The following is a 25,409-nucleotide window of genomic DNA, read 5'->3' on the forward strand; positions in this document are numbered from 1 at the left end:
TTGTGATAACTGCTGGACATCCCAACTTAGATTATTCCTAACAGCAGAGTAATAATTCACACTTCGAAGAAATAGAAATTCAAAAATTTAAAATTATGATTAACATTGATTATGGCAAATCTCAGAAAGTTTTTTAGCCATATTCCCCCCTCCTTTAGCAGCTTGAGAAAGGTTTATCAAATTAATGTCTTGATACAGGCACTGATCATAGAGCCAAGCATGAAAAAATGGTCTTGGCTCTAAACTTGCTGTTTTACTTTCATGTAATTCCCAAACTATGGAATTTGGAACAGTTAAACAACCCAATAGAGCTCTAAAAACATCAATATGCACCAAAATAAAAGTCTGAAAGTATTATTCTTAAAACTTTTCGATCAAGTTTGGACCCACTCACTGGCATTCCTCCATGAGTTTCAGTACTTAATTATACTAGTATTGTGTGAAAATAAGTACAATGATGTTCCCATCTCAAGACTATCAAACATTTTGTGAACCAAAAATTGGTGATTTATTTGTGTATAAATATGCAACCAGTCACTTTTTTGTTTTTTTTAATATGGTTTATTGTACCATTAACTAGTTTTTGAGTCACCGCAGGCTCATGATCAGATGGACCAAGCATAGCTAGACACTGCGATGATGGTGCAGGCAAAAATGATGGAAATTTAGTAATCAGTAACGAAACATTTAACAAGTGGAAAGTTTGTTTTAGGTACTTACAGTGCACTGCATTGTGATATCTGTAGGAAATCCATTCCCATAATGTACATTATCAGGCAATACACATAGATATCTCAGTATTGAACAGCACTTGGTTTTACACTTATTCACAGGAGGTAATCACTGGATTTAGTTACAAAGACAATGAGTATGATAGAGATCACATTTTGCCACTTCATGATCTTTGACCTGAGATGTATTGTACAGGGTGTGTACGACCCAGGACAACCGGGAGATCCAGGAAAAACCCAGGAATTTTTCATCTGGGAGAAAACCGGGACAAACCTGGGAATTTTTCATTGTTTTAGTTTTCAGTTAAATTTTTGTGATTTTGACTGGTAAGAACCGATACTCTAACAGAGAATATTACTGTATCCCGCTATTGCAGAATAATACTTCAACAATAAAACATAAACGAGAGAAAAAAATGAAAATAACTTAAATTGCAAAGGAAATGCACCATATACAATGACACACAGTGCTTATGCAAGTTTCTGCCAACAGCAAAGTGTGTCAAAGGCTTTAGGAAGACTATGAAATGCTTGATAACAATAAATTGCCTCCGATGAGCGTGAAGTCACAACTGTTTACATTAGACTCATTTTTGAAGTTACGAGCTAGCTCCTCCACATTCACAGTTGAGTCGTATTTGAGTAATAGATTCTCCCGCTTCCGGCTACAGGAACGTGGCTGTTGGCTGTGCAAGCAGTCGCAGCAAGCAGCTAGATGCTACTGGGAAAACGGGGGCACCAAATTCATATTCTTGAGGAAAAAAACTTGTTTCACAAAGTGCCTAGCATCCAGCGCACATCTGTCTATCGATTATTCATACTATTTTGAAATGCTTCCCTGTTGGTTTTTGAACATTTTTGAACACAGTTTAAGTTGGTTTCTCAATGAATCATAAGTTGATTTTTTAATGTGTGCATAGCGTACGTGATGTGTCTGTCAGGAGAATCCTCGTCACATCTAGAAATAAACTTTCCGCAAACAAAAGGGGATGGGGCTATATGAACTGAGCATAGTAAAGCAGAACAGATGAATGCCAATCGCTGTCTGATTATGTGGTTGACGGGGTTTGCGAATGATCAGCGTTGTTATAATTACAAGCGAAATCCATAGATTCAGACTACCAGAATGGAAATCAATGACTTACGGTAATAACAGGTGAGAAAGATTACGTATTATCTTCTCGGTATATCCAAGAAAATGAAATTTTGACAGAAAATTTTTGGCCAGATCGCTACATTAGTAAGGGCCAGTTGTACAGTCTCCGGCTGACAGCCGCTTAAGTTCTATTCTGAAAGTAACACGGAAAACGTGTTGTACAAACACGTAATAATGCCTAACCGAAAATAATCGCGGGATAACTGAACCTGTGACTCTGGCAGGGTTAGTGAAGTTAATCGGTGAACAAATTTTGACAATGGCAGGAATAGCTACACAATTAGTGATGACAAGATCGTTTGTAAGAACGAGGAAGGAGAAGAAATGGGGACATCACACAAACTATGGAAGAATAAGATGATTCCAAATTTATATAAAAATTTCGTAACACTACTTTTTGATCTCATGCTTGAGAAACTGGTGCATATGAATGAAATGTGGAACTATTTCCTAACATAAAGCATTTTGCTTGTAGTAGGCCTAATAGGCATTGGTACTTCATGAATTATATTCTGTCGTGTTATAAAAACAATCATTTGTGCCAAAACAGTCTCATTTATTTTGTGTGTGTTACAAAATTGCTGCAGTATTAGAAAAGCCTATTTTGTTTTATCTAGCAGACAGTGACAAAATAGATGCAATCAGATCGAGAAACCACACTAGTCTTGGGTATTATTTGCGTCAACAGCTTTTTCAGTAATAGATAGCGATATTTCGATTTTTCATGTAGCAAAACATTTGACGAACTTTGATGAGGTAATAGATTCTTTCACAGAAAGGAAAGCACGTCATGTAAAGCTGTAGCAAGATTAGAGAGAAAAAAATGCTAGGAGCTAAGGATTGAAGAAATGTGTACTTACTTGCTTATCTCTTGTCTTTATCGGTTTTATGTATCCTATATTTAATTTTATGTCACGCAAAACAGCAAGTTATTAGCTAATAGGCAATAAAGAGTCCAAATTTTCTAAAGAGTTCTTGTTCTCCTGATTACAATTAATCCCATCCGCTATTAATTGTGAGGTTTCTTTAAAAAAAAAAGAGAGAGAGAGAGAGAGAGAGAGAGAGAGTGAGTGAGGAGGGGGGGTGGGGGGGGGGGGGCAGGCTGCCAAACCAGCCGACAGGGAGCAGGAGAGGCACCACAGGACATTTCAATTTCCACTGTCCTGAATATAGTTTGATTGCATCCATTACAAAATATACACGTTTCAATTCCACAGAGCGAAATACAGTGACGTGTGCGGTAGAAGAACGCTTTATGAAGAGGCGTGGCACTGCACTTTGGCACACTTAGACCAAATAATATGTCTTACATTTCCTCGAACACATATGTTTTATGTTTCAGACTTTTCAGAAAGATGTTTACTATAAGATGAACATATTTTTGTAAATTCGATTTTTTTTTTTTTTTTTTTTTTTTTTTTAGTGCTAACCTGGTTCGCAAATATCGTAGATCCAGGGGTGATGCGCAGAGCAGTTTTGAGTTGTAGTGGGTAGTCTCCACGTTACCTGTGTTTACATTTAGTGATTTTGCTGTTTCCCCTTCGATTACTCTCACGCCAAAAAAAAAAAAAAAAAAAAAAACTGATATCTGTGGCCGGGAGCTATCAAGTGAATTAAAATACATTCACATAATTACGAGATGCTAAAATATGTCATTAGTTTCAGATTTTATTTTATTTCCACCTTTCTGACAGTCAAGCATTAATCATCTTGCGTAACAATGAAGTTAGTTTTGTCTGTTTGCTAAAGAAATTTGACTTTTATTAACCTTTCCTGCAGAGGCTGTCAATGTATTTGAAACAAAATGTAATTCCACAGTACTGGCTAGTTTCAACTGTTCGCTGCATTTTAAGTGGACGTTTTCATCTTCTAGCATGTATGGCATTATTCCATAATAAAGAACCAAACATGATATAATACAGTACTGGTGCTCCAAGAAAATTTACATCCCAAAAACCACACTGAAAAGCTTAATATCAGGTTGAGATATACTTCATTGGGAATCTGGACATACGAATGTGCACTTTAAGTATGCACTTTAAATGTGCACATTTTAGTATGGTTGACGAAATTCCGATGCTCTTGGAGTACCCTCTGATGTCTTGTTTCTTTTATGACATGATGTATGATCTTTCAATGTTTTATGCGTACGTACATACAGTCTTCCTACGTCATGACAGCTGCGCAAGTGCAACAACTGCTGAAACGAACCTATTTCTAACAGGTCGCGGGAAAATATTGCGAATGGTGGTTTGAAAAGCATTACTTTCAAAGTAAATAGCCTTTTACGTAAGTTGAACTATGTGTGAGAATGTACCATGAATTTATTAAATTACAGAGCATTCGACTCTCGTTTAAAAATCAATTCTTTGATGACGAGCCATTTAGAAGAATTTTGAACCCTGAAAATCAGACATTTATGTCATTATTAAAAATTTTAGTGGCACATTTGTGTGATATATCTTAAAGTGTAACACGCGCAAAAAAAGATCAACATTATATGCAAAAGCTTAGCTTCTCTTGCATCTTATTAACCTTAGAGACCAATATTATATGTGAAAGCTTTGCTTTTCTTGTAGCAACACTACGCGTATTAATTTAAACTATTAACTTTCCCTGTTTGTGTGTTCGTGCTTCTTAATGGTGATGTTGCTGTTGACTGACTACATCACGTGTCCTACGCTCTGAATATCCATTGTCATCAGCTGGCGAGATCACGTGACATGAGCCATGACTGGCCTACAAAAGCACATCACAATCTCGATTTCAATGATTAGGAAAGTAACATCCGGTGTTTGGTGGAATTCCAATGTATACTTTCATAATACAAAAATACACAGCGTACATGTTGCTGCACATCAAAGATATTTCCAAAATGTGTCTTTTTCCCTGAGTTTCATTTTCTAAAGTGCCGAGAATTTCTACGTCCGTGTATAAAACCTAACCATTCAAAGGATTGATAAGGGGAAATATACTGTCACTTAACACGGAAAAAGCGTGTTTTCACCTGGGAGAAAGTGTATTTTTAACTGGGAAATCCAGGAAAAATTCGGGAATTATTTTCCTTGTCCACGTATACACCTTGATTGTATTACAGAATAAATGTTTACAGTACATATAATGTATTTTAAGTGGATCTTGCTAGCTACAGATGTGTTCTTATATTGGCAGTATATATGTGATGTTGATTACAAGTTACACAAAAGGTTTACAGATAGGTGGCTGAGAATTAAAGAGAGTTACAGAATGCTACAGTTGTTACATGACTAAGAAAGTGAAATATTTGCTATGTAGTTAAAGAGTGAATGAGTTAAAGAATGCCACAGTTGTTACATGACTAAGAGAATATAATTTATGCAGGAGTATGAATATCAGTGTTGAATTAATAAACAACAGTAAGGATCTAACTGTGCCAGACATGGTAAATTTCGCTTCCATTGACATAGTAAACCTCTGCACAAATAACCCTTGGAAAAAGACACACTCAGTACTGGCAACTTCTACATGTGAAACTATGGTCTGGAAATGAGTAGCAGCAATCTGGAAATGGGTAGCAGCCTTGCAGTTCACAGCACCATGTCTGTTGCTAGCTGCATTTGATCCCTCTGTTGTCCATAAGGCCCATGTAGTTATCATATGCCCCAAACACTTCAAGCACTCCTTTGCTCCTCACTTCTCATCTTAGTCCAGGAAACACTTCCTCCAACCTTCTTACTTTTTCTTAGTTCCCATGCATTAAAAACTAACCAGGTGTCCACTGACTGCTGGTGATTACTACATCTTCGTGTTTTGTAAATAGTACTGTGCTCTCCAGTTAATGATCCAGAAGTGCCCACACCTTGTCCCTGACGAAGAGATGTAGTTCTGTCACGGCTAGAATCCCATTCGTACTTAACCATAGTGTACAGCAACCTGAGGACATAGACAACAATCACTCTCCCTCCCCCTTTGAAAAAAAAGTCTACTTCTGTTACTGGTTTATGCTGTACACACACAAGCATAACACGAATCCTAACCAAAATACTACAATATTACTACACACATTGCTTGCTATGAAACACAAAATTTCTGCCCATAACTCCTTACAATACCTCAAAGTCTTCTTATCACATGATCACATTATTATAAGTGAAAATACACTGAATTTTTCTCTCATTTCCTTAACCTCAATGCATGTGGTACCTCTTGCATTGGTTGTTCAATATCCCTGCAGTCAGTCCTTTGTCCCCCCCATGAACCATGGACCTTGCCGTTGGTGGGGAGGCTTGCGTGCCTCAGCGATACAGATGGCCGTACCGTAGGTGCAACCACAACGGAGGGGTATCTGTTGAGAGGCCAGACAAACATGTGGTTCCTGAAGAGGGGCAGCAGCCTTTTCAGTAGTTGCAGGGGCAAGAGTCTGAATGATTGACTGACCTGGCCTTGTAACACTAACCAAAACAGCCTTGCTGTGCTGGTACTGCGAATGGCTGAAAGCAAGGGGAAACTACAGCCGTAATCTTTCCCGAGGGCATGCAGCATTACTGTATGATTAAATGATGATGGCGTCCTCTTGGGTAAAATATTCTGGAGGTAAAATAGTCCCCCATTCGGATCTCCGGGCGGGGACTACTCAAGAGGATGTCGTTATCAGGAGAAAGAAAACTGGCGTTCTACGGATAGGCGCGTGGAATGTCAGATCACTTAATCAGGCAGGTAGGTTAGAAAATTTAAACAGGGAAATGGACAGGTTAAAGTTAGATATAGTGGGAATTAGTGAAGTTCGGTGGCAGGAGGAACAAGACTTTTGGTCAGGTGAATACAGGGTTATAAATACAAAATCAAATAGGGGTAATACAGGAGTAGGTTTAATAATGAATAAAACAATAGGAGTGCGGGTTAGCTACTACAAACAGCATAGTGAACACATTATTGTGGCCAAGATAGACACAAAGCCCATGCCTGCTACAGTAGTACAAGTTTATATGCCAACTAGCTCTGCAGATGATGAAGAAATAGATGAAATGTATGACGAGATAAAAGAAATTATTCAGGTAGTGAAGGGAGACGAAAATTTAATAGTCATGGGTGACTGGAATTCGTCAGTAGGAAAAGGGAGAGAAGGAAACATATTAGGTGAATATGGATTGGGGGGAAGAAATGAAAGAGGAAGCCGCCTTGTAGAATTTTGCCCAGAGCATAACTTAATCATAGCTAACACTTGGTTCAAGAATCATAAAAGAAGGTTGTATACCTGGAAGAATCCTGGAGATACTAAAAGGTATCAGATAGATTATATAATGGTAAGACAGAGATTTAGGAACCAGGTTTTAAATTGTAAGACATTTCCAGGGGCAGATGTGGATTCTGACCACAATCCATTGGTTATGAACTGCAGATTGAAACTGAAGAAACTGCAAAAAGATGGGAATTTAAGGAGATGGGACCTGGATAAACTGAAAGAACCAGAGGTTGTAGAAAGTTTCAGGGAGAGCATAAGGGAACAATTGACAGGAATGGGGAAAGAAATACAGTAGAAGAAGAATGGGTAGCTCTGAGGGATGAAGTAGTGAAGGCAGCAGAGGATCAAGTGGGTAAAAAGACGAGGGCTAATAGAAATCCTTGGGTAACAGAAGAAATATTGAATTTAATTGATGAAAGGAGAAAATATAAAAATGCAGTAAATGAAGCAGGCAAAAAGGAATACAAACGTCTCAAAAATGAGATCGACAGGAAGTGCAAAATGGCTAAGCAGGGATGGCTAGAGGACAAATGTAAGGATGTAGAGGCTTGTCTCACTAGGGGTAAGATAGATACTGCCTACAGGAAAATTAAAGAGACCTTTGGAGAGAAGAGAACCACTTTTATGAATATCAAGAGCTGAGATGGCAACCCAGTTCTAAGCAAAGAAGGGAAGGCAGAAAGGTGGAAGGAGTATATAGAGGGTTTATACAAGGGCGATGTACTTGAGGACAATATTATGGAAATGGAAGAGGATGTAGATGAAGACGAAATGGGAGATAAGATACTGCGTGAAGAGTTTGACAGAGCACTGAAAGACCTGAGTCGAAACAAGGCCCCGGGAGTAGACAACATTCCATTAGAACTACTGATGGCCTTGGGAGAGCCAGTCATGACAAAACTCTACCATCTGGTGAGCAAGATGTATGAAACAGGCGAAATTCCCTCAGACTTCAAGAAGAATATAATAATTCCAATCCCAAAGAAAGCAGGTGTTGACAGATGTGAAAATTACCGAACTATCAGTTTAATAAGTCACAGCTGCAAAGTACTAACGCGAATTCTTTACAGACGAATGGAAAAACTGGTAGAAGCTGACCTCGGGGAAGATCAGTTTGGATTCCGTAGAAATGTTGGAACACGTGAGGCAATTCTAACCTTACGACTTATCTTAGAAGAAAGATTAAGAAAAGGCAAACCTACGTTTCTAGCATTTGTAGACTTGGAGAAAGCTTTTGACAATGTTAACTGGAATACTCTCTTTCAAATTCTGAAGGTGGCAGGGGTAAAATACAGGGAGCGAAAGGCTATTTACAATTTGTACAGAAACCAGATGGCAGTTACAAGAGTCGAGGGGCATGAAAGGGAAGCAGTGGTTGGGAAAGGAGTGAGACAGGGTTGTAGCCTCTCCCCGATGTTATTCAATTTGTATATTGAGCAAGCAGTAAAGGAAACAAAAGAAAAATTCGGAGTAGGTATTAAAATTCATGGAGAAGAAGTAAAAACTTTGAGGTTTGCCGATGACATTGTAATTCTGTCAGAGACAGCAAAGGACTTGGAAGAGCAGTTGAACGGAATGGACAGTGTCTTGAAAGGAGGATATAAGATGAACATCAACAAAAGCAAAACGAGGATAATGGAATGTAGTCAAATTAAATCGGGTGATGCCAAGGGAATTAGATTAGGAAATGAGACACTTAAAGTAGTAAAGGAGTTTTGCTATTTGGGGAGCAAAATAACTGATGATGGTCGAAGTAGAGAGGATATAAAATGTAGACTGGCAATGGCAAGGAAAGCGTTTCTGAAGAAGAGAAATTTGTTAACATCGAGTATAGAATTAAGTGTCAGGAAGTTGTTTCTGATAGTATTTGTATGGAGTGTAGCCATGTATGGAAGTGAAACATGGACGATAACTAGTTTGGACAAGAAGAGAATAGAAGCTTTCGAAATGTGGTGCTACAGAAGAATGCTGAAGATAAGGTGGGTAGATCACGTAACTAATGAGGAGGTATTGAATAGGATTGGTGAGAAGAGAAGTTTGTGGCACAACTTGACTAGAAGAAGGGATCGGTTGGTAGGACATGTTTTGAGGCATCAAGGGATCACAAATTTAGCATTGGAGGGCAGCGTGGAGGGTAAAAATCGTAGAGGGAGACCAAGAGATGAATACACTAAGCAGATTCAGAAGGATGTAGGTTGCAGTAGGTACTGGGAGATGAAGGAGCTTGCACAGGATAGAGTAGCATGGAAAGCTGCATCAAACCAGTTCCAGGACTGAAGACCACAACAACAACAACAACAACAACAACAGTCCTTTGTTTCTTCTTCTTTATCTGCTTTCCAGAAGTAGTTCCCGATACTAATGTTAAGGTATCCAGAGCGCCTCAGAAAGATTGTAACCATCCAACAAGTACTGTTGTTGTTTTTGTTGACAACTGCAGCCTCACATTAACTGGATTCATGGTCTCTACCACCTAGAATGGTTCTTGGCATCTTGTGACAAACTTTCTTATTTTACCCTTCGAGGAGTATCACCTAGGCAATATTACCCGTTGCCCTACCCTATAACATGGTAATCTTCCACTGTGTCCCACTATTGTTTTCAGTCAGTCCAAATCCTTTGTATTTGCCCTCTGCTCTTGTCTTCACATGTTTCTTAATGATCTTGTGAAATTATGCAGTGACTCTTAGTCTCTAAAGGCCTTTGTCTCAACCATGTCAAGTAGCAATGACATTTTCGTCGCATATAACAGCTTGTATGGGGATAGCCTTGTACTTCTGTAAACCTTCAGATTGTAAGTTGCCACTGTAAATGAAAGATATATGTTCCAGTCATAATGCTACAGGTTCACACAGTCACTTATCTTCCATATCCATTCTACCATTTGTCTGTAAGTGTAGTAGGCTAGTTATTAATTTCCAAATTTGTAGCAACATAAATAACAGTTTCATAAAGTCGGACATGAAATTTGTCCCCTGGTCCACGATTATGGTCTAAAGCACACTGGTGGTATCCACTTCTCAAATCCATAATGGAGAAATACCAGCACTGTCCTAAATTGTCAATGGTCTCCATGATATTAGGAATGAGGTATGCATCAGTACTGTCTTGCTGCTAAGTCTGTAGCGGCAGTGATACCTACATTTCTTGGATCCATATGTTGATTTCTTTGGTATAACCACAGCAGCGGCACCCCATGGACTAGCACTTTCCTCTGTTATCCCATTGGCTAACTGTTGGTGTATAAAGTCTTCCATAAGCTGCTGCCAATAATGAGACAGCTGATATGGTTTACAGTACTGGTCCTTGATTTTCCCATTGGTATCCGATGTTATGTCACAGTTGTTGCCAACAATGGCCCTTGAGGAGGGGGAAAAAAATCCTCAAACTAAAGTAATAATTACTTCATTTTTTCTGTTTCAGTCCCTTGCAGATACTCTATCTTCTTACATAATACAATTCTAGCAGCAGCATATGGCTGACAGTGGTTCACGTTCTTTGTGTCCAAATCATAGTGTAGGATGTCCAGATTCACTATAATCATTCCCTTCACCAACTTTATTTCCTAGGCACTATAATTATTGAGATTCACACTTACTATTATCCCGCTATCTCCCTCTTGCATGAGTACAATACTCCTCCTAACAAAATGCCATGACATAACCGATATATTACTCTTTTTCAGTGATTCTACCACACACAATATACCAACTGATAAGTCTGGCTCCACACTTACCCAAAGCAACTTTCCAGGTCCCTCAGGCACAATATCATGCAAATCAAGCCTTAGTGGTCTTGTATGCAACTTGGATGGCATGTCCTTTAAGACAGACTCCACTTTGCGACAACATTCCTGGCAACAGTTTCCCCTAGGTGAAATGTTGTTTCATGAAGTGTTATCAAAAGTCAGTTTTGGCATAGTGCTCATTCAAAAAGTCCAACCCTAGGATTATGCAGTAACTGTTACTGTGGAATCATCAGCAATTGATACCATGCAGGGGGTATTATTCCACTATATGAAGTTGACCATAATGGTTATGCAGGTTAATACGAGAGGCAGCCATGAGCAATCCCTTCCTCCAACAGCTGGCTGCCTGGGGGGACACGCTCCCTTGGATCGGTGCCATCAGCGTCGTGCATCTCGCTGATAAGAGGCCACTGCAATGATCCTCCAGTCTCTAATGTTCGGGCTCCAGCATTCTGGCTGCAGTGTTTGATCCTCCATAGTCTTCAGTCTTTAGTCTATGTCCGAAGTCAGCTTAGCTGAGATAAGAGTTGTGAGTACAAGTGTAACAGACTCAAGTCAGCGATTAAATTTCAAGTAGGACTTGTTAGGAGCAATACCCGTACATATTTCAGGCTACTATCTGGATTCATATCAGGACATTCAGTGGAATCATTGTACCATATGAAGTATCGAATTATATTAAACTTTCACCAGTGTATGTGTCTATATTTGTATGTACATGTCCATATTCCTGCCATAGAACCCAATACCATACCAACAGGGCACAACAGTTACTTACATGAGGCACCACTTCCCACATTGTTTGTACTGAACTGCCCCAATTTAAAAACTTAATCGAACCGATCCAGTTAATTTTATATCAGTGTCTCCTACCCACACAGCCTGTAGTGTGGTGGGTTCAATTGTTTTTGACTCACAAGGTCTATACTAGCTACTGGCACGGTCACCCCAACAAAACACTATATTTTATGCCCTTCACATCCACTATTATAACACACTCCAACTCTGCTTACATGTTTGCTGCATCAAAATTTACTGGGAACGCTACTTGGTGGACTTGGGGCTACCTTTAGTTTGTAACACTTGCCTATTATCTCTGTGTCTACCTCTCCTGCACCAAGGGAGTTGGCATGCATTTGGGAGGACAACGATTCATACCCATGTCCGACTATCCTGATTTAGGGTTTCTGTGATTTCCCTAAATCATTTCAGGCAAATTCCAGGATGGTTCCTTTGAAAGGCCATAGCTGACTTCCTTCCCCATCCTTCCGTCACCCAATTGAACCGACGACCTCACTGTTCACAGATTCGGTACATAGTGCACTATGCCATAGCAAGTTACACTGTGTACATCTAACAGCATGTAAATAATTCTCCTTACAGTTACCAAATAACTGCGGTACATTTGCAGGTTCTATTGGCCTGAACAAAGTACTCTCAGATTACGATGTACTTCTTGTCTAGTAGCTCAGTTTTTATAGTGGTGTACTGCTTTGGGACACATACAGGACAACAATTTCATACCCCGAAGGTGAAATAATTGCCTGTCTCAGCCTGCTGAGACAATTATCCTCTGTTTCACCAAAAATGGGGTGCCAAACTTGGCCCATCTATGAATGAATAAATGACCTTGTTGCTGCAAACGGCATGCCAATGTACTGTGCCTGCTGGCTGTCTCTGGCGTCTGCTGTGCTTTGCTAGTAGCTTCCACAGAATAACCAGAAACCCTGGGGGGCTGCTACAATGTTAAAAATTCTGGAAAAATGTGATGATCCAGAATTTAATCTATAATAATGTGTCAAAAGGATTTTTCCAGAATGACTGAAGCCTGCTATCACCCCCACCCCACCCTTCCCCCTCCCTGTCCCCCACCCGGGTAGTTAGGGGCACTTATTCTTCTGTTGGTCGCAAAACATCTACTTTGGCAGCAACATGACCCCCCGCCCCCCAAATGCCGACACATTGGTCCCCTCCCCTCAGCTGGAGAAGCAACAGCTTCCTCCAGCTCCTCTCGCACGGAAGGGGTCCCTTGGGACTCTACCTTCCAAGGTCACCACCTGTGCAAAAGTGGACACCACCCAGTGGCTAAAGAAGTCACAAGCTGCTGGTCAAAGGGCTTCATGGTCATCCTCAGTACCTGAAACTATTTCAGAGAAGCCCCTGAAGAGCAGCAAGAGGGCAAACAGAGTAAGAAGAAGACAGTCAAGAAATGAGTGACTTCGGTGGCCCCCACACCACCACTCCTTAAAAGTTCTGCTTCTGAGGAAAAGGTGGAGAGTTTAGCATCCCACGAGGACCTCGCCAACACCTCAGAAGCAACAGTAATGGCTACAAGCACTCAGCCAGTGGCAGTAGGTGACCCTAAGGCCTAAATTCCCTCCTTGGTCCCTTCATGCGTTCCCAGACTACAGAAAGTGTCATTCTCTAGTGGAATTGCGTCAGCTTTTCTCCCACCTAGCTGAGCTACGACAACTCTTAAGTGTTACACTTGCTTTTTGCATTGCCTTTCAGTAAACTTGTAAACTTGGTTTCGAGCAATGTGCCCCCCCCCCCCCCCCCAGCAATGCAGACCCCAGCCCTTAGTGGCGGGTATTATGAAAATCGTAATGATTGTAACAGGATGTCGGGTGGAGTATGTATATATGTCCTTATCTCTGTATGTAATGAGCTTGTGCCCCTTCAAACACCTTTAGAAGCTGTGGCTGTCAGGGTGAGGACAATGCAGGAAATTACCAGCTGCAACATCTACCTTGCTCCAGACAGTGAAGTAACACTGCACTAACTTCTCAACTCCCCCACACCTTTTCTATATCTGGGTGATTTCAATGCCCAAAGCCCTCTGTGGAGTGGAACCAAGATTACTGGCCGTGATAAAGACGTGGAGACACTATTGACTCACCTCAACCTTTGCATCCTTGCTCCCACTCATTTCAGCCACATGCTCGGCCATTGATCTCACAGTTTGTAGTCCTGGCCTTCTACCGTCTATCCACTGGAGAGCTCACGACAACTTGTGTGGCAGTGACCACTTCCCACTCTTCCTGACCCTCCCCCGGCATCACCTGGATGCTTGCCCAGATGGGCTCTTACCGAGGCTGAGTGGGACACTTTCACCTCTGCTATCACTGTTGGATCTCCATTGCTTGGTAACATCGATGTTGTGATGCAGAATGTTACTACAACCATTGTTTCTGCAGCTGAATTGGCAATCCCTTGTTCCTCAGGTTGCCCATGGTGGAAGACAGTGCCTTGGTCATCACCGGAAATCGCTGCGGCCATTATGGACCGTAGGTGGGCCTTACAATGCCATAAGCAGCACCCATCAGTGGGGCACCTAATTGCCTTCAAATGGCTCCAACCCTGGTCCATCAACTAATCAAAAGATGGAAGAAGGAGTGCTGGGAATGGTATGTCTCCACCATTGGAAGACAAACCTCTCCTTCCCAGGTTTGGACTAACCTCATACTCCTTTTCAGATATCAGACCGCTGCAGGTATACCTGGGATTTCCACACATGGAGTTGTATGTACCGACCCAGATGCAATTGCAGAGCGTTTTGCCAAGCATTATGCTCGAACCTCAGCATCTGAGAATTACCACCCCTCCTTTTTTACCCTAAAACAGCAGGTGGAACAACAAGACTTATCTTTCGCTACATGTCACCCTGAGCCATACAATGAATGCCCCATATAGTGAGTGGGAATGTCTCAGTGCCCTTGCACACTATCCTTACACAACCCCTGGGCCTGACAGCAGCCATCACCAAACGGTTAAACACTTGTCAGTGGATTATGATCTCCTTGCCGTCTTCAACCACATCTGGAACAATGGGGAATTTTCATTGCAGTGGGAAGAAAGTATCGTTGTTGCAGTGCTAAAACCTGGTAACAAACTGCTAGATATGGATGGCTACTCCCAATTTTTATACAGAACTTTTTGTTACTTTGCACTTTCAGAGTTTGAGTCAGTGCTGCACACAGTTCCACCGCATATCCAAGAGAATGGGGTCCTGCAGGGCTCTGTACTGAGTGTCCCACTCGTTTTTAATGGCCATGAATGGTCTCGCAGCAGTTGTGGGGTCCTCAGTATCATCCTTCTTATATGCTGGTGACTTCTGTATGCCCTTTTGCTCATCTGCTATTGGTGTGGCTGAACATTGACTGCAGGGAACTCTTCAAAAGGTGCAGTCATGGGCACTCATGCATGGCTTTCAGTTTTCAGCCGCCAAGACTTGGATCATGCACATCTGTCACTGACGTACAGTTCACCCACATCCACAACTTTACCTTGATGACCATCTGCTTAATATAGTGGACTATTGTTGCTTTTTAGGGCTGGTTTTCAGTGCCCGCTTAACTTCGATTCCCCATCTTTGCCAACTTAAGCAAAAGTGCTGGCAGCACAATAACATTCTTTGATGCTTCCCAGCATTGCAGATGGTGGACCCTTATACATCACTGTGAAGTTTGACTTGTGACGGGAGCTTTCCAAACAAGCCCTGTGAACAGCCTACTCACAAAGCTGAGGTTTTTCCATTGCACATCAGGCGGCAACAACTGCATGCAAATTATACTACGCACATTCGTAGCTTGCCTAAACATCCAAATTACTGTCTCCTTTTCCCTAAGATGGTGAGCCATCTCCTACAACGGCAGCCCAGATTGGGCAGTACAAATGCAGTCTGTGTCTGGCCCCTTCTCACTGAACTCGAGTCTTCCCTTTACCACCTCTCCTCCAAGTCCACTCACGTACATCTCCATGATGTATACCTCAACCGTAGTGTCATCTAGACATCTCACAAGTGCCAAAAGACTCAGTTCACCCTGCGTCTCTCTGTCACATGTTTCTCTCTATTCTTGACATTTCCCAGGGTTCTTAGGTAGCTTACAACGATGGCTTGATGGATGAGTGTCATGTTGGGTTTGCTTATGCTCCTGTAGGACATACTGGAAAGCACTCCTTGCCAGATGGCTGCAGTATTTTCACTGCAGAACTGGTACCCATCTCTCACACTCTTGAGAATATCCATTCCTGCATCAGGGAGTCGTCCTTCATTTGTAGCAACTCCTTGAGTACCTTACAAGCTCTCAACAAGTGCTATCCTCACCATCCTTTGGTCGTGGCTATCAAAGAGTCCATTTACATCCTCGGACAACATTGACGCTCAGTGGTCTTCTTATGTACCCCAGGACACATCATAATTCCAGGAAACGAACTTGCCAACAGGGTAGCCAAAGAGGCTATTCATAAACCAAGTAAGGAGATTGGAATACCAGACTCTGATCTGTGATCGATATTCCACCACAAGGTTTTTGGGCTCTGGAATACAGAATGGCGCTCCCTGACTTTGCCGTACAAGTCTTCCATGCGAGCCCCTCACAAGGAATCAGTTGTCCTTTGCTGGCTCCACATTGGATGTACTTGGCTGACTCACGGTCATCTCCTACGTTGCAAGGATCCACTTCAGTGTTGCTGTGGTTCAAGCTTGACAGTGGTCCACATCTCATTGGACTGTCTCAATTTTAGCCACTCTGGGGCAGACTGTTAACCTTCCTGATGCACTATCTATGGTGTTAGGTGACAGTGCCTCTATGGCTGATCTAGTTTTAAGTTTTATCCGGGAGGGGTTTTTTATCACTCATTCTAAGGGTGGGTGTCTGGCTTTCTATCCTAGGCCTGTACCGAGCGAGGTGGCGCAGTGGTTAGACACTGGACTCGCATTCGGGAGGACGACGTTTCAATCCCGCGTCCGGCCATCCTGATTTAGGTTTTCCGTGATTTCCCTAAATCGCCCCAGGCAAATGCCAGGATGGTTCCTTTCAAAGGGCACAGCCGACTTCCTTCCCCGTCCTTCCCTTACCTGATGCGACCGATGACCTCGCTGTCTGGTCTCCTTCCCCGAAACAACCAACCTATCCTAGGCCTTCTGGTGCTGTCTATTCAACTTGGTGTTCATCTTTCCCTGTCTGTGTTTCTCTTACCTTGTGTTTTTAGGCTGGAGATTTTAGTGTGTTGCAGACTGGCTGGCTCATCCTTTTTTATTCTTGCGATCAGTTAGCCCAGGCCATCTGCTCTATTGTTTTAACACCTTCTCTTGCTTTTTTCCTTTTACTTAATGTTTTCAATTTTGGCTTGCTACTTTCGTTTTCTCCTTAAATGTGGTTATACTTAGTTTTCCGTATTTTGCTCCTTCCCCAGATTTCAGGCAATAGTATTCTTTTGGGGTATGGTTTTAATCCGAGGCCTGTGTGACTAAGGGAAAAGTGGCTGATGACCATGCAGTTAAGTCCCATTACTGTATGGACCAACCAACCAACCAACTGATCACTAACACTCATATAGTTCCAAAAAACGACAGTTAGCCATGAATCTAACAGTGTGGGTTACATGATTGTGAAAATATTTGAAGCACAGGTGGTCACAGGAGAGAAGTGGAGAAGATTAAAAACATCATGCCACTAGAGAAGGAAAAAGGATGACATGTATTAGCTTGGAAACTTTCTTAATAAATGCCCTTCACCTTCCTTCCCCTGCCCCTTTCCACACTCTGAAATATTGGCCTGACCTCCCGGGGCTCCCGGTATATGGCCACATTGTTTCACTCTAGGTAATGAAACATTGGTTCACTATTTGAAGATAGAGACAAAACTTCAATCTCTTACGTGGTGGGACACAATACACAATCATCCAGAAACAAGAAATTCAAGGAAGCGCTCTCTGCAGGACAAGACATTGTTATCGTCTTTGGATCTTAACTGCGAATGCAGTGCTAAGAGGCGCAATTATTAATTTACAGGTACATTTCACCACACAGGAAGAGGTCAGTGACAGTTCCAACTGAATTTGCCTCAGGAAGATTCCAGTACAAGTGTTTCTGTAGCACAATAATGTGCACCTGCACTGAACCATTATTGACTGGTCATCCTAGCTCAGATGTGGTGCCATTAGACTTGTATACACATGGCCATGCAGTTCTAGGCGCTACAGTCTGGAGCCGAGCGACCGCTACGGTCGCAGGTTCGAATCCTGCCTCAGGCATGGATGTGTGTGATGTCCTTAGGTTAGTTAGGTTTAATTACTTCTAAGTTCTAGGCGACTGATGACCTCAGAAGTTAAGTCGCAGAGTGCTCAGAGCCATTTGAACCATTTGTATCCACATGGGCAGAGAACTCCCTTTTGAAAATAACTCCTACTGCTGCAATGAGGGAATAGATAATCGTTCCAGGTTACAACTGGTACCAGTGAAGGATATTTCCACTTCCTGCAGCCTTACATTAAAGCCATTCAAAATGAAAGAGACATAAACAAAAACTGTACAAACATCTATTGCCAGAATTACAAGATTAAACAAATCAGTAAAGATGTGGAAAGAAAAGGAAAAGTGGGCAGTGAGTGAGTGGCTGTGGTGGATGGTGTAATGTTACTGCCTGAATGACACTGGTAGATACTGCAGTACTGCAGATAGACTTACGTAAAAGTGCATAGACTATCATGACTTTCAGAACTCCTATATCATTCTCCATTAAGAGAATGGATAGGTAGGGGAAGGTTAAAAAGGAAGGGGTAGGCCATTCAGTTTCCAGGATGAGAAGGGGCCCACCTGTTATGTGGATGAGGGGTCTGGCCAGCAATTCTGCCTCATAATTCTATAGATTTTTCAAATGAATTTTCCTTTTTATACACAAATGAAGGCTTCAGTAGATACATCATGTTAAGTTCACTTTATTGAAGTTAAATCTCCTTGAAATTACAGACACATTTATATTGTTGTTCATAGTTGTCGTGGGTATTATTTCGAGCAGACTGCATCTTCTTCTTGCATGGTTGGAATGCTCTGTGGAAGATTATTAACATCAGTGCACATATTACTTGTACCAAACATTTACCAGAATTACTTGAAGTAGCTTGCCACTTTCATATAGCTTTATTTATGGCAACATGCGTTTTGGTTTCCACCCATCTTGTTTGCATAATACAGTTATATCTTCATCAGTACTATGTTATTTTATATTTATTTATTTAATTTTTTTAAATTGCAAGTCGGTTGGCCACGTTACAAATGCAGTGCTGCATCAACACATCTGTAAATTTAAAAGTGTGTGTGTGCTATGTATAGAAATGCAAACCATGGAGCTACAAGCTATAGAAAAGAGGCAGATGCAGTCAACGAAGAGTAGTATTGGTGAAGTATATGTGTTATACACCGGTTGAAAATGAGTGAAGATCTGAAACATGTCTTGACATAAATAAGTTACATAAAAGTGGCAGCTTGCATCTTCATGTAGTTTAATTCACAGTCATGGACTCCAACTGTCATCATGATGGACAACCTGTAGCCGAAAGACCTACATTAAGTCTCATTGTTTTGTTAAATAATTTTACCTTGCTGGCATTGTAAGTAGGCTTCTGCTGTGAGACTATAAATTGATGATTCAGATAAACAAAGGCCTGCATAGGTCCGTATTACTAGAAGTGATCATTACAGCACTGTGTGTGTGTGTGTGTGTGTGTGTGTGAGAGAGAGAGAGAGAGAGAGAGAGAGAGAGAGAGAGAGAGAATAAAGCATTTTGATTGCATCATATAAACAGTTTGACTGTATTCTTTTTACGTGTGCGTGTAATGTAAGTGCAAACTGCAACTCACATATATTAAAGAAATTTTTGACTAATAACAACATGACAAGAAACTTAAATTGTTTTGTGGAGTTTTATGTTTGCTTAATGCAGAATGAACACGATTTTCTATTCGTTCATTTATATTTTTTAAAAGGTGATTAGTTACTGTGTAATAATACATCATAGTCTCTACATTTCCCTGTCACTGATGAGGGACAAATATTAAGTTTTATAAAATATTTTGTTAAAGGTCTCAGCCCTTGAATCTGCAATCGCTGACAAGAAACGTCAGGTGGAGCATCTTGTCACAGAAATGAAAGAAGCTAATTTGCAAAGCCTTGCTATAGCTCCTGCAGATGAAATAAAACACTTGTTAGAAGGTATTTATATCTTAAATAAATGTTGTAATTTAACTATTACGTTATTTCAGGGTTTAACTAGCATCAGTTAATGACATGTGACTGTTGTACACTATGTGATCAAAAGTATCCGGACACCCCCAAAAACATATGTTTTTTGTATTAGGTGCATTGTGCTATGAATTAGGGCCAGGTACTCCGTATCAGCGGCCTCAGTAGTCATTAGACATCATGAGAGAGCAGAATGGGGCACTCTGCGGAACTTACGGACCTTGTACGTTGTCAGGTCACTCGTTTCATACGTCTGTACACAAGATTTCCACACTCCTAAACACCCTTAGGTCCACAGTTTCCAATGTGATAGTGAAGTGGAAACGTGAAGGGACACATACAGCACAAAAGCGTACAGGTCGACCTTGTCTGTTGGCTGATAGAGTCCGCCGACAGTTGAAGAGGGTCATAATGTGTAATAGGCAGACATTTATCCAGACCATCACACAGGAATTCCAAACTGCATCAGGATCCACTGCAAGTACTATGCCAGTTAGGTGGGAGGTGAGAAAACATGGATTTCATGGTTGAGCAGCTGCTCACAAGCCACACATCACGCCAGTAAATGCCAAACAATGCCTCGCTTGGTGTAAGGAGCATAAATATTGGACGATTGAACAGTGGAAAAATGTTGTGTGGAGGGACGAATCACCGTACATAATGTGTCAATCCGAGGGCAGGTTGTGGGTATGGCGAATAACCGCTGAACGTCATCTGCCAGCGTATGTAGTGCCAACAGTAAAATTCGGAGGAGGCGGTTGTGTTATGGTGTGGTCATGTTTTCCATGGAGAGGGCTTGCACCCCTTGTTGTTTTGTGTGGCACTATCACAGCACAGGCATACATTGATGTTTTAAGCACCTTCTTGCTTCCCACTGTTGAAGAGCAACATGGGTATGGCGATTGTATCTTTCAACATGATAGAGCACCTGTTCATAATGCATGGCCTGTGGCGGAGTGTTTACAGGACAATAACATCCCTGTAATAGACTGGCCTGCACAGAGTCCTGACCTGAATCCTATAGATCACCTTTGAGATGTTTTGGAACACTCACTACATGCCAGGCCTCACCGACCGACATCAATACCTCTCTTCAGTGCAGCACTCTGTGAAGAATGGACTGCCATTCTACAAGAAACCTTCCAGCACCTGACTGAACGTATGCCTACGAGAGTGGAAGCTGTCATCAAGGCTAAGGGTGGGCTAATACCATATTGAATTCCAGCATTACCAATGGAGGGCGCCACAAACTTGTAAGTCATTTTCAGACAGGTGTCCGCATACTTTTGATCACGTAGTGTACTTACTGCTTTGAGAGATTGTATTTAACATTTTTTGTAATCATTTTATGTGTCATGTAGACTGCATTATGTAAACTACTGTTATCTGTGTATGGTGCTATATCTTCTAATTTTCCAGATTACATTATTAGGTGAATTAGCACAAATAAAACCAAGAAAAATTGATACAATGGTGGAAAACCCAGGATGGAATATAAAAAGTGGTACGTAAAGGAAACCAGTTGCCATACTATCCGATCAAAAGTATCTGTACACCTCTACGTAGTGCGGAATTCACTACTAGATGTCAAGATAGGCAGACCCAACAGTGTAAAAGGAGACAAGGGGTATTGTGTTAGTAAAGAAGCGATAACAGCAGAATGAGTCAGTCAGAAAAACTGAGTTATTTTGAATGTGGACTAGTCATTGGATGTCACGTGAGTAACACTCAGGGACACTTCAACCCTTTTAAAGCTGATGTGATTGTGAAATGGAAATGTGAAGGAACAACCATAGCTAAACCAAGACCGTGGAGACCTCATGTACTGACAGGGATTGTCAAGCATTACGGTAGCACAATGACTGTGTGTAGGGAATTAAAAAGAATGGGGTGCAGTGGTCGAGCTTCTCATAAGCCACACATTTTTGTAATCAGTGCTTGTGTTGGTATAAAGAGTGATGGCACTGGATTGGATGACTGGAAACGAGTGATTTGAAGTGATTAATAATGCTATACTCTGTGGCAGTCCAACAGAAGGGTTCGAGTTTGTCAGGTGCCTGGAGAACATTACCTGTGATAATATTTAGTGCAAACAGTGGAGTACAGAGGTGGTGATTTGCGGTATGTGGGTGTTTCTTGATATTGTGTATGATCCCTTTATTGCACTTAAGAAAACACCAAATGTGGAAGGATATGAAAACAGATTACAATATTGTGTATTGTGTACAGCTGAGGAACAGTTCAAGGTGGTGATTGTTTGTATCATCTTGACAATGAAGTTGGCCATAAATCCGTAACTATGAGGTAAAGTTTTATGGACAATAACATTCCTGAAATGGACTGGCCTGCCCACAGTCACGACCTAAACCCAGTGATACACCTTAGGGATTAATTAGAACATCAACTTTGCTCCAGACTGCAGCCTCCAATATCACTACCTCCTCAGGTTTCGGCTCTTGAGGAAGAATTGGCTGCCATTCAGATACCAGCCGAGTTCAAGCTGTCATAATGGCGAAGGGTGGACACATCCCATATTGATGTCCATTAATAGGTGTCTGGATTTTTGTTGAGACGGTGTATTGTGAATGATCTGTACCATTATCATTATCAGATTAGGGTGTAGTTGCCTGTTGACACATCAGAGAGATTAAAAAACATTCTGCACTTGAAATTGGTACTGTCTCTCAGTTTAGTAGGTTTAGATTATGTAACTAATTGTGCAATGGCTACATCAAAGAATCAATACATATGTGTTGTTATTTATTAATTGTCCAATTTCTTTGGGCCTGCGGATATCAACAATGATGGCTAGTAAGCTCTTAAAACTGTCAGGCATGACCAGAAATAATCACATTCAAGAATATAGCAAAACTTAATTGAAAGCTACCTAAACATCATTTTAAAACATGTAGTGTGAGATACAGAAGTGCAGTTGCCCTTGGCATAAATTCAGACCAATGGGATTCTAAAGGAAATAAAAATCTACTTAGATATGACAAAAATATGGAAATTACTAAGAAAGTGGAAATAACTATGTGGCAATCAGAAAAATGGAAGTACAGGTAAACCCACATCATCAGTGGAATTTAGTGTAAAGCTGTGTCTCTCCAATCATGAATAGGGTACTGCAGTTCATGTATGTAATTCAGTTTTTCAATATGCCTTGAAGCATTTAAAATTGAAGCTTACACAGTGTCCATAATGACACATTTCAGCTGGAAGGGTTGTCAACATGCTAAGTAGTACACTGAATTGCCGTCATCCAAACAAAATGACAAAGATCTGCCTTGTAATGGCTGCCTGCAATCAACAATTTAGCTAATGATCTACCCACAAATTATGGCTTGTAGTTACCATGAGAAGAATGCGACAATACTAATGGCTGCCTTTTATAAGCAACTAAAATGGTTGCATTGAACCAGATGGTAGTGACAGTCTCCACATGATAAATTTGGCCTCTATTCATCTGCTACAAACAAGCGCAAAAATTCTATGCTGCTCCCCCATCACCACCACCATCCCCGCGCCGCACACACGCACGCACGCACGCACACACACACACACACACACACACACACACACACACACACACACCAACTCCCTAGCAGCACCATGGTGTGCAAATGAGATGGGCTAGTCAATACCTGGAACAAAACCTGGATCAGTGACACTGAGTTATCTTCACTGACAAGTGCAGGATTTATCTAATGTCTGATGGTTGTCATAGAGGAGTATGGAGGTTGCCAGGTTCTAATGCACATCTGAGGCATGCAGTCCCTTTTGTTCAGCAGAGCTGTGAGTCAGTCATGGTTCAGGCCGTTACAGTGTACTGATGTCGGACACCTCTCATTTCTCTTGCGGATAATTTGAGGGCTGAGAAGTGTGAAGACTGGATACTCCAGCCTTTCGCCCAGCCCTACAGTCAGCATTACAGGAATGGGGTTTTCATTCCATATGAAAAAGCACTAGCATACCACGCCCCACCCCACTCCACTCACTTTGCATAAACCTTCTTCCAGGAGGCAGGAATTGACCTAATGGAATGGTCTGCTGCTGTTGTGAACCCGATTGAACATGCCCGGGACCAGTTATAACTTGCAATGCATTGTTACAGAAAGCCTCACACTGAGTGACCTCACTAGGGCTGCTGTCGAAAGTTGGGACAGGCCTGAACAGAAACAACTTGGCCACCCTTTGGATAACATCACAAGGAGGATCCAAGAGCATATTATTATGCACAGAGTGAAAAAATGTGATACTGAATGTTATCCAGCAGCGATTTTGATTCCACTGATATGTGGATTGGAACAGGCTGGCTTCATTTTTGTTATAGTTTTATTTTTATTTCACAGAAATTTTTGTTATACACACATCAAAAAAAGTTTTGCATCACCCAGTTCCCAGAACTCCTGAAGAGAGACATTGACTGTGGATACTGTACCACAGAGACAGTCCCTTTGACTGTTCAGAGATGTCACTAAACCAGTCCAAAGATGTAAACAACCATATGAGCACTGCCTATTATACAGAGAGGGTCCGACAGTCAGTCAGCTCCAGTCATACCACCAAGAAGGAGTTACACAGCTCATGTTGTCTGTAGTTCGACAATGCGTAAACGGTCAATACTGCGCTTCGATCGTGTCCACATTGTTACTTTGTGCCAGTAAGGTCTCCCAACAATGGAAGTGTGTAGACATCTCGGAGTGAACCAAAGCGATGTTGTTCAGACATGGAGGAGATACAGATCGACAGGAATTGTCAATGACGTGCCTTGCTCAGGCCGCCCAAGGGCTACTACTGCAGTGGGTGACCACTACCTACGGATTATGGCTCGGAGGAACCCTGACAGCAACATGACCGTGTTGAATAATGCTTTTCATGCAGCTACAGAACATCGTGTTATGACTCAGACTATGCGCAATAGGCTGCATGATGTGCAACTTCACTCTCAATATCCACAGTGAGGTCAATCTTTGCAATCACGACGCCATGCAGTGCGGTACAGATAGGCCCAACAACATTCCAAATGGGCCACTCAGGATTGGCAGTTGGCATCACGTTCTCTTCACCAATGAGTGTCACGTAACACTTCAACTAGACAATCGTCGGAGACGTGTTTAGAGGCAACCCAGTCAGGCTGAACGCCTTAGATGCAAAGTCCAGCGAGTGCAGCAAGGTGGAGGTTTCCTGCTGCTTTGGGAGGCATTATGTGGGGCCAACGTACACCACTGGTGGTCATGGAAGGGCTGTATGATATGCGAATGCCATTCTCCAACCGATAGTGCAATGCATAGCTTATTGGCGAGGCATTCGTCTTCATGGACGACAATTTGTGCCCCCATCGTGCACATCTTGTGAATGACTTCCTGCAGGATAATGACATTGCTTGACTAGAGCGGCCCCAGCATGTTCTCCAAACATGCCTGGGATAGATTGAAAAGAGGGATCTACGCCCAATTGCAGGCTCCAGTGAAATGCGTGTTTCTGCTACAAAACAAGGAATAAAAAATGTACAAGCATGCTGTGAG

General features: G+C 41.7%; 1 protein-coding gene across 2 annotated transcripts in view; it reads left to right on the forward strand.

Moving 5' to 3' along the window:
• The window catches only part of LOC126248561 (ras association domain-containing protein 8), a 91,371-nt gene that overhangs the window by 63,241 nt on the left and 2,721 nt on the right, over window positions 1–25,409 (forward strand). For both annotated transcript variants that reach the window (XM_049949652.1, XM_049949651.1), the window contains exon 8: window positions 19,722–19,851. In XM_049949652.1, the coding sequence (XP_049805609.1) occupies window positions 19,722–19,851 (130 nt within the window). The remainder of the gene's footprint in view (window positions 1–19,721; window positions 19,852–25,409) is intronic.

This window comes from Schistocerca nitens, chromosome 3, assembly GCF_023898315.1.
Source record: "Schistocerca nitens isolate TAMUIC-IGC-003100 chromosome 3, iqSchNite1.1, whole genome shotgun sequence".
In the NCBI taxonomy this organism is placed as follows: Eukaryota; Metazoa; Arthropoda; class Insecta; order Orthoptera; family Acrididae; genus Schistocerca; species Schistocerca nitens.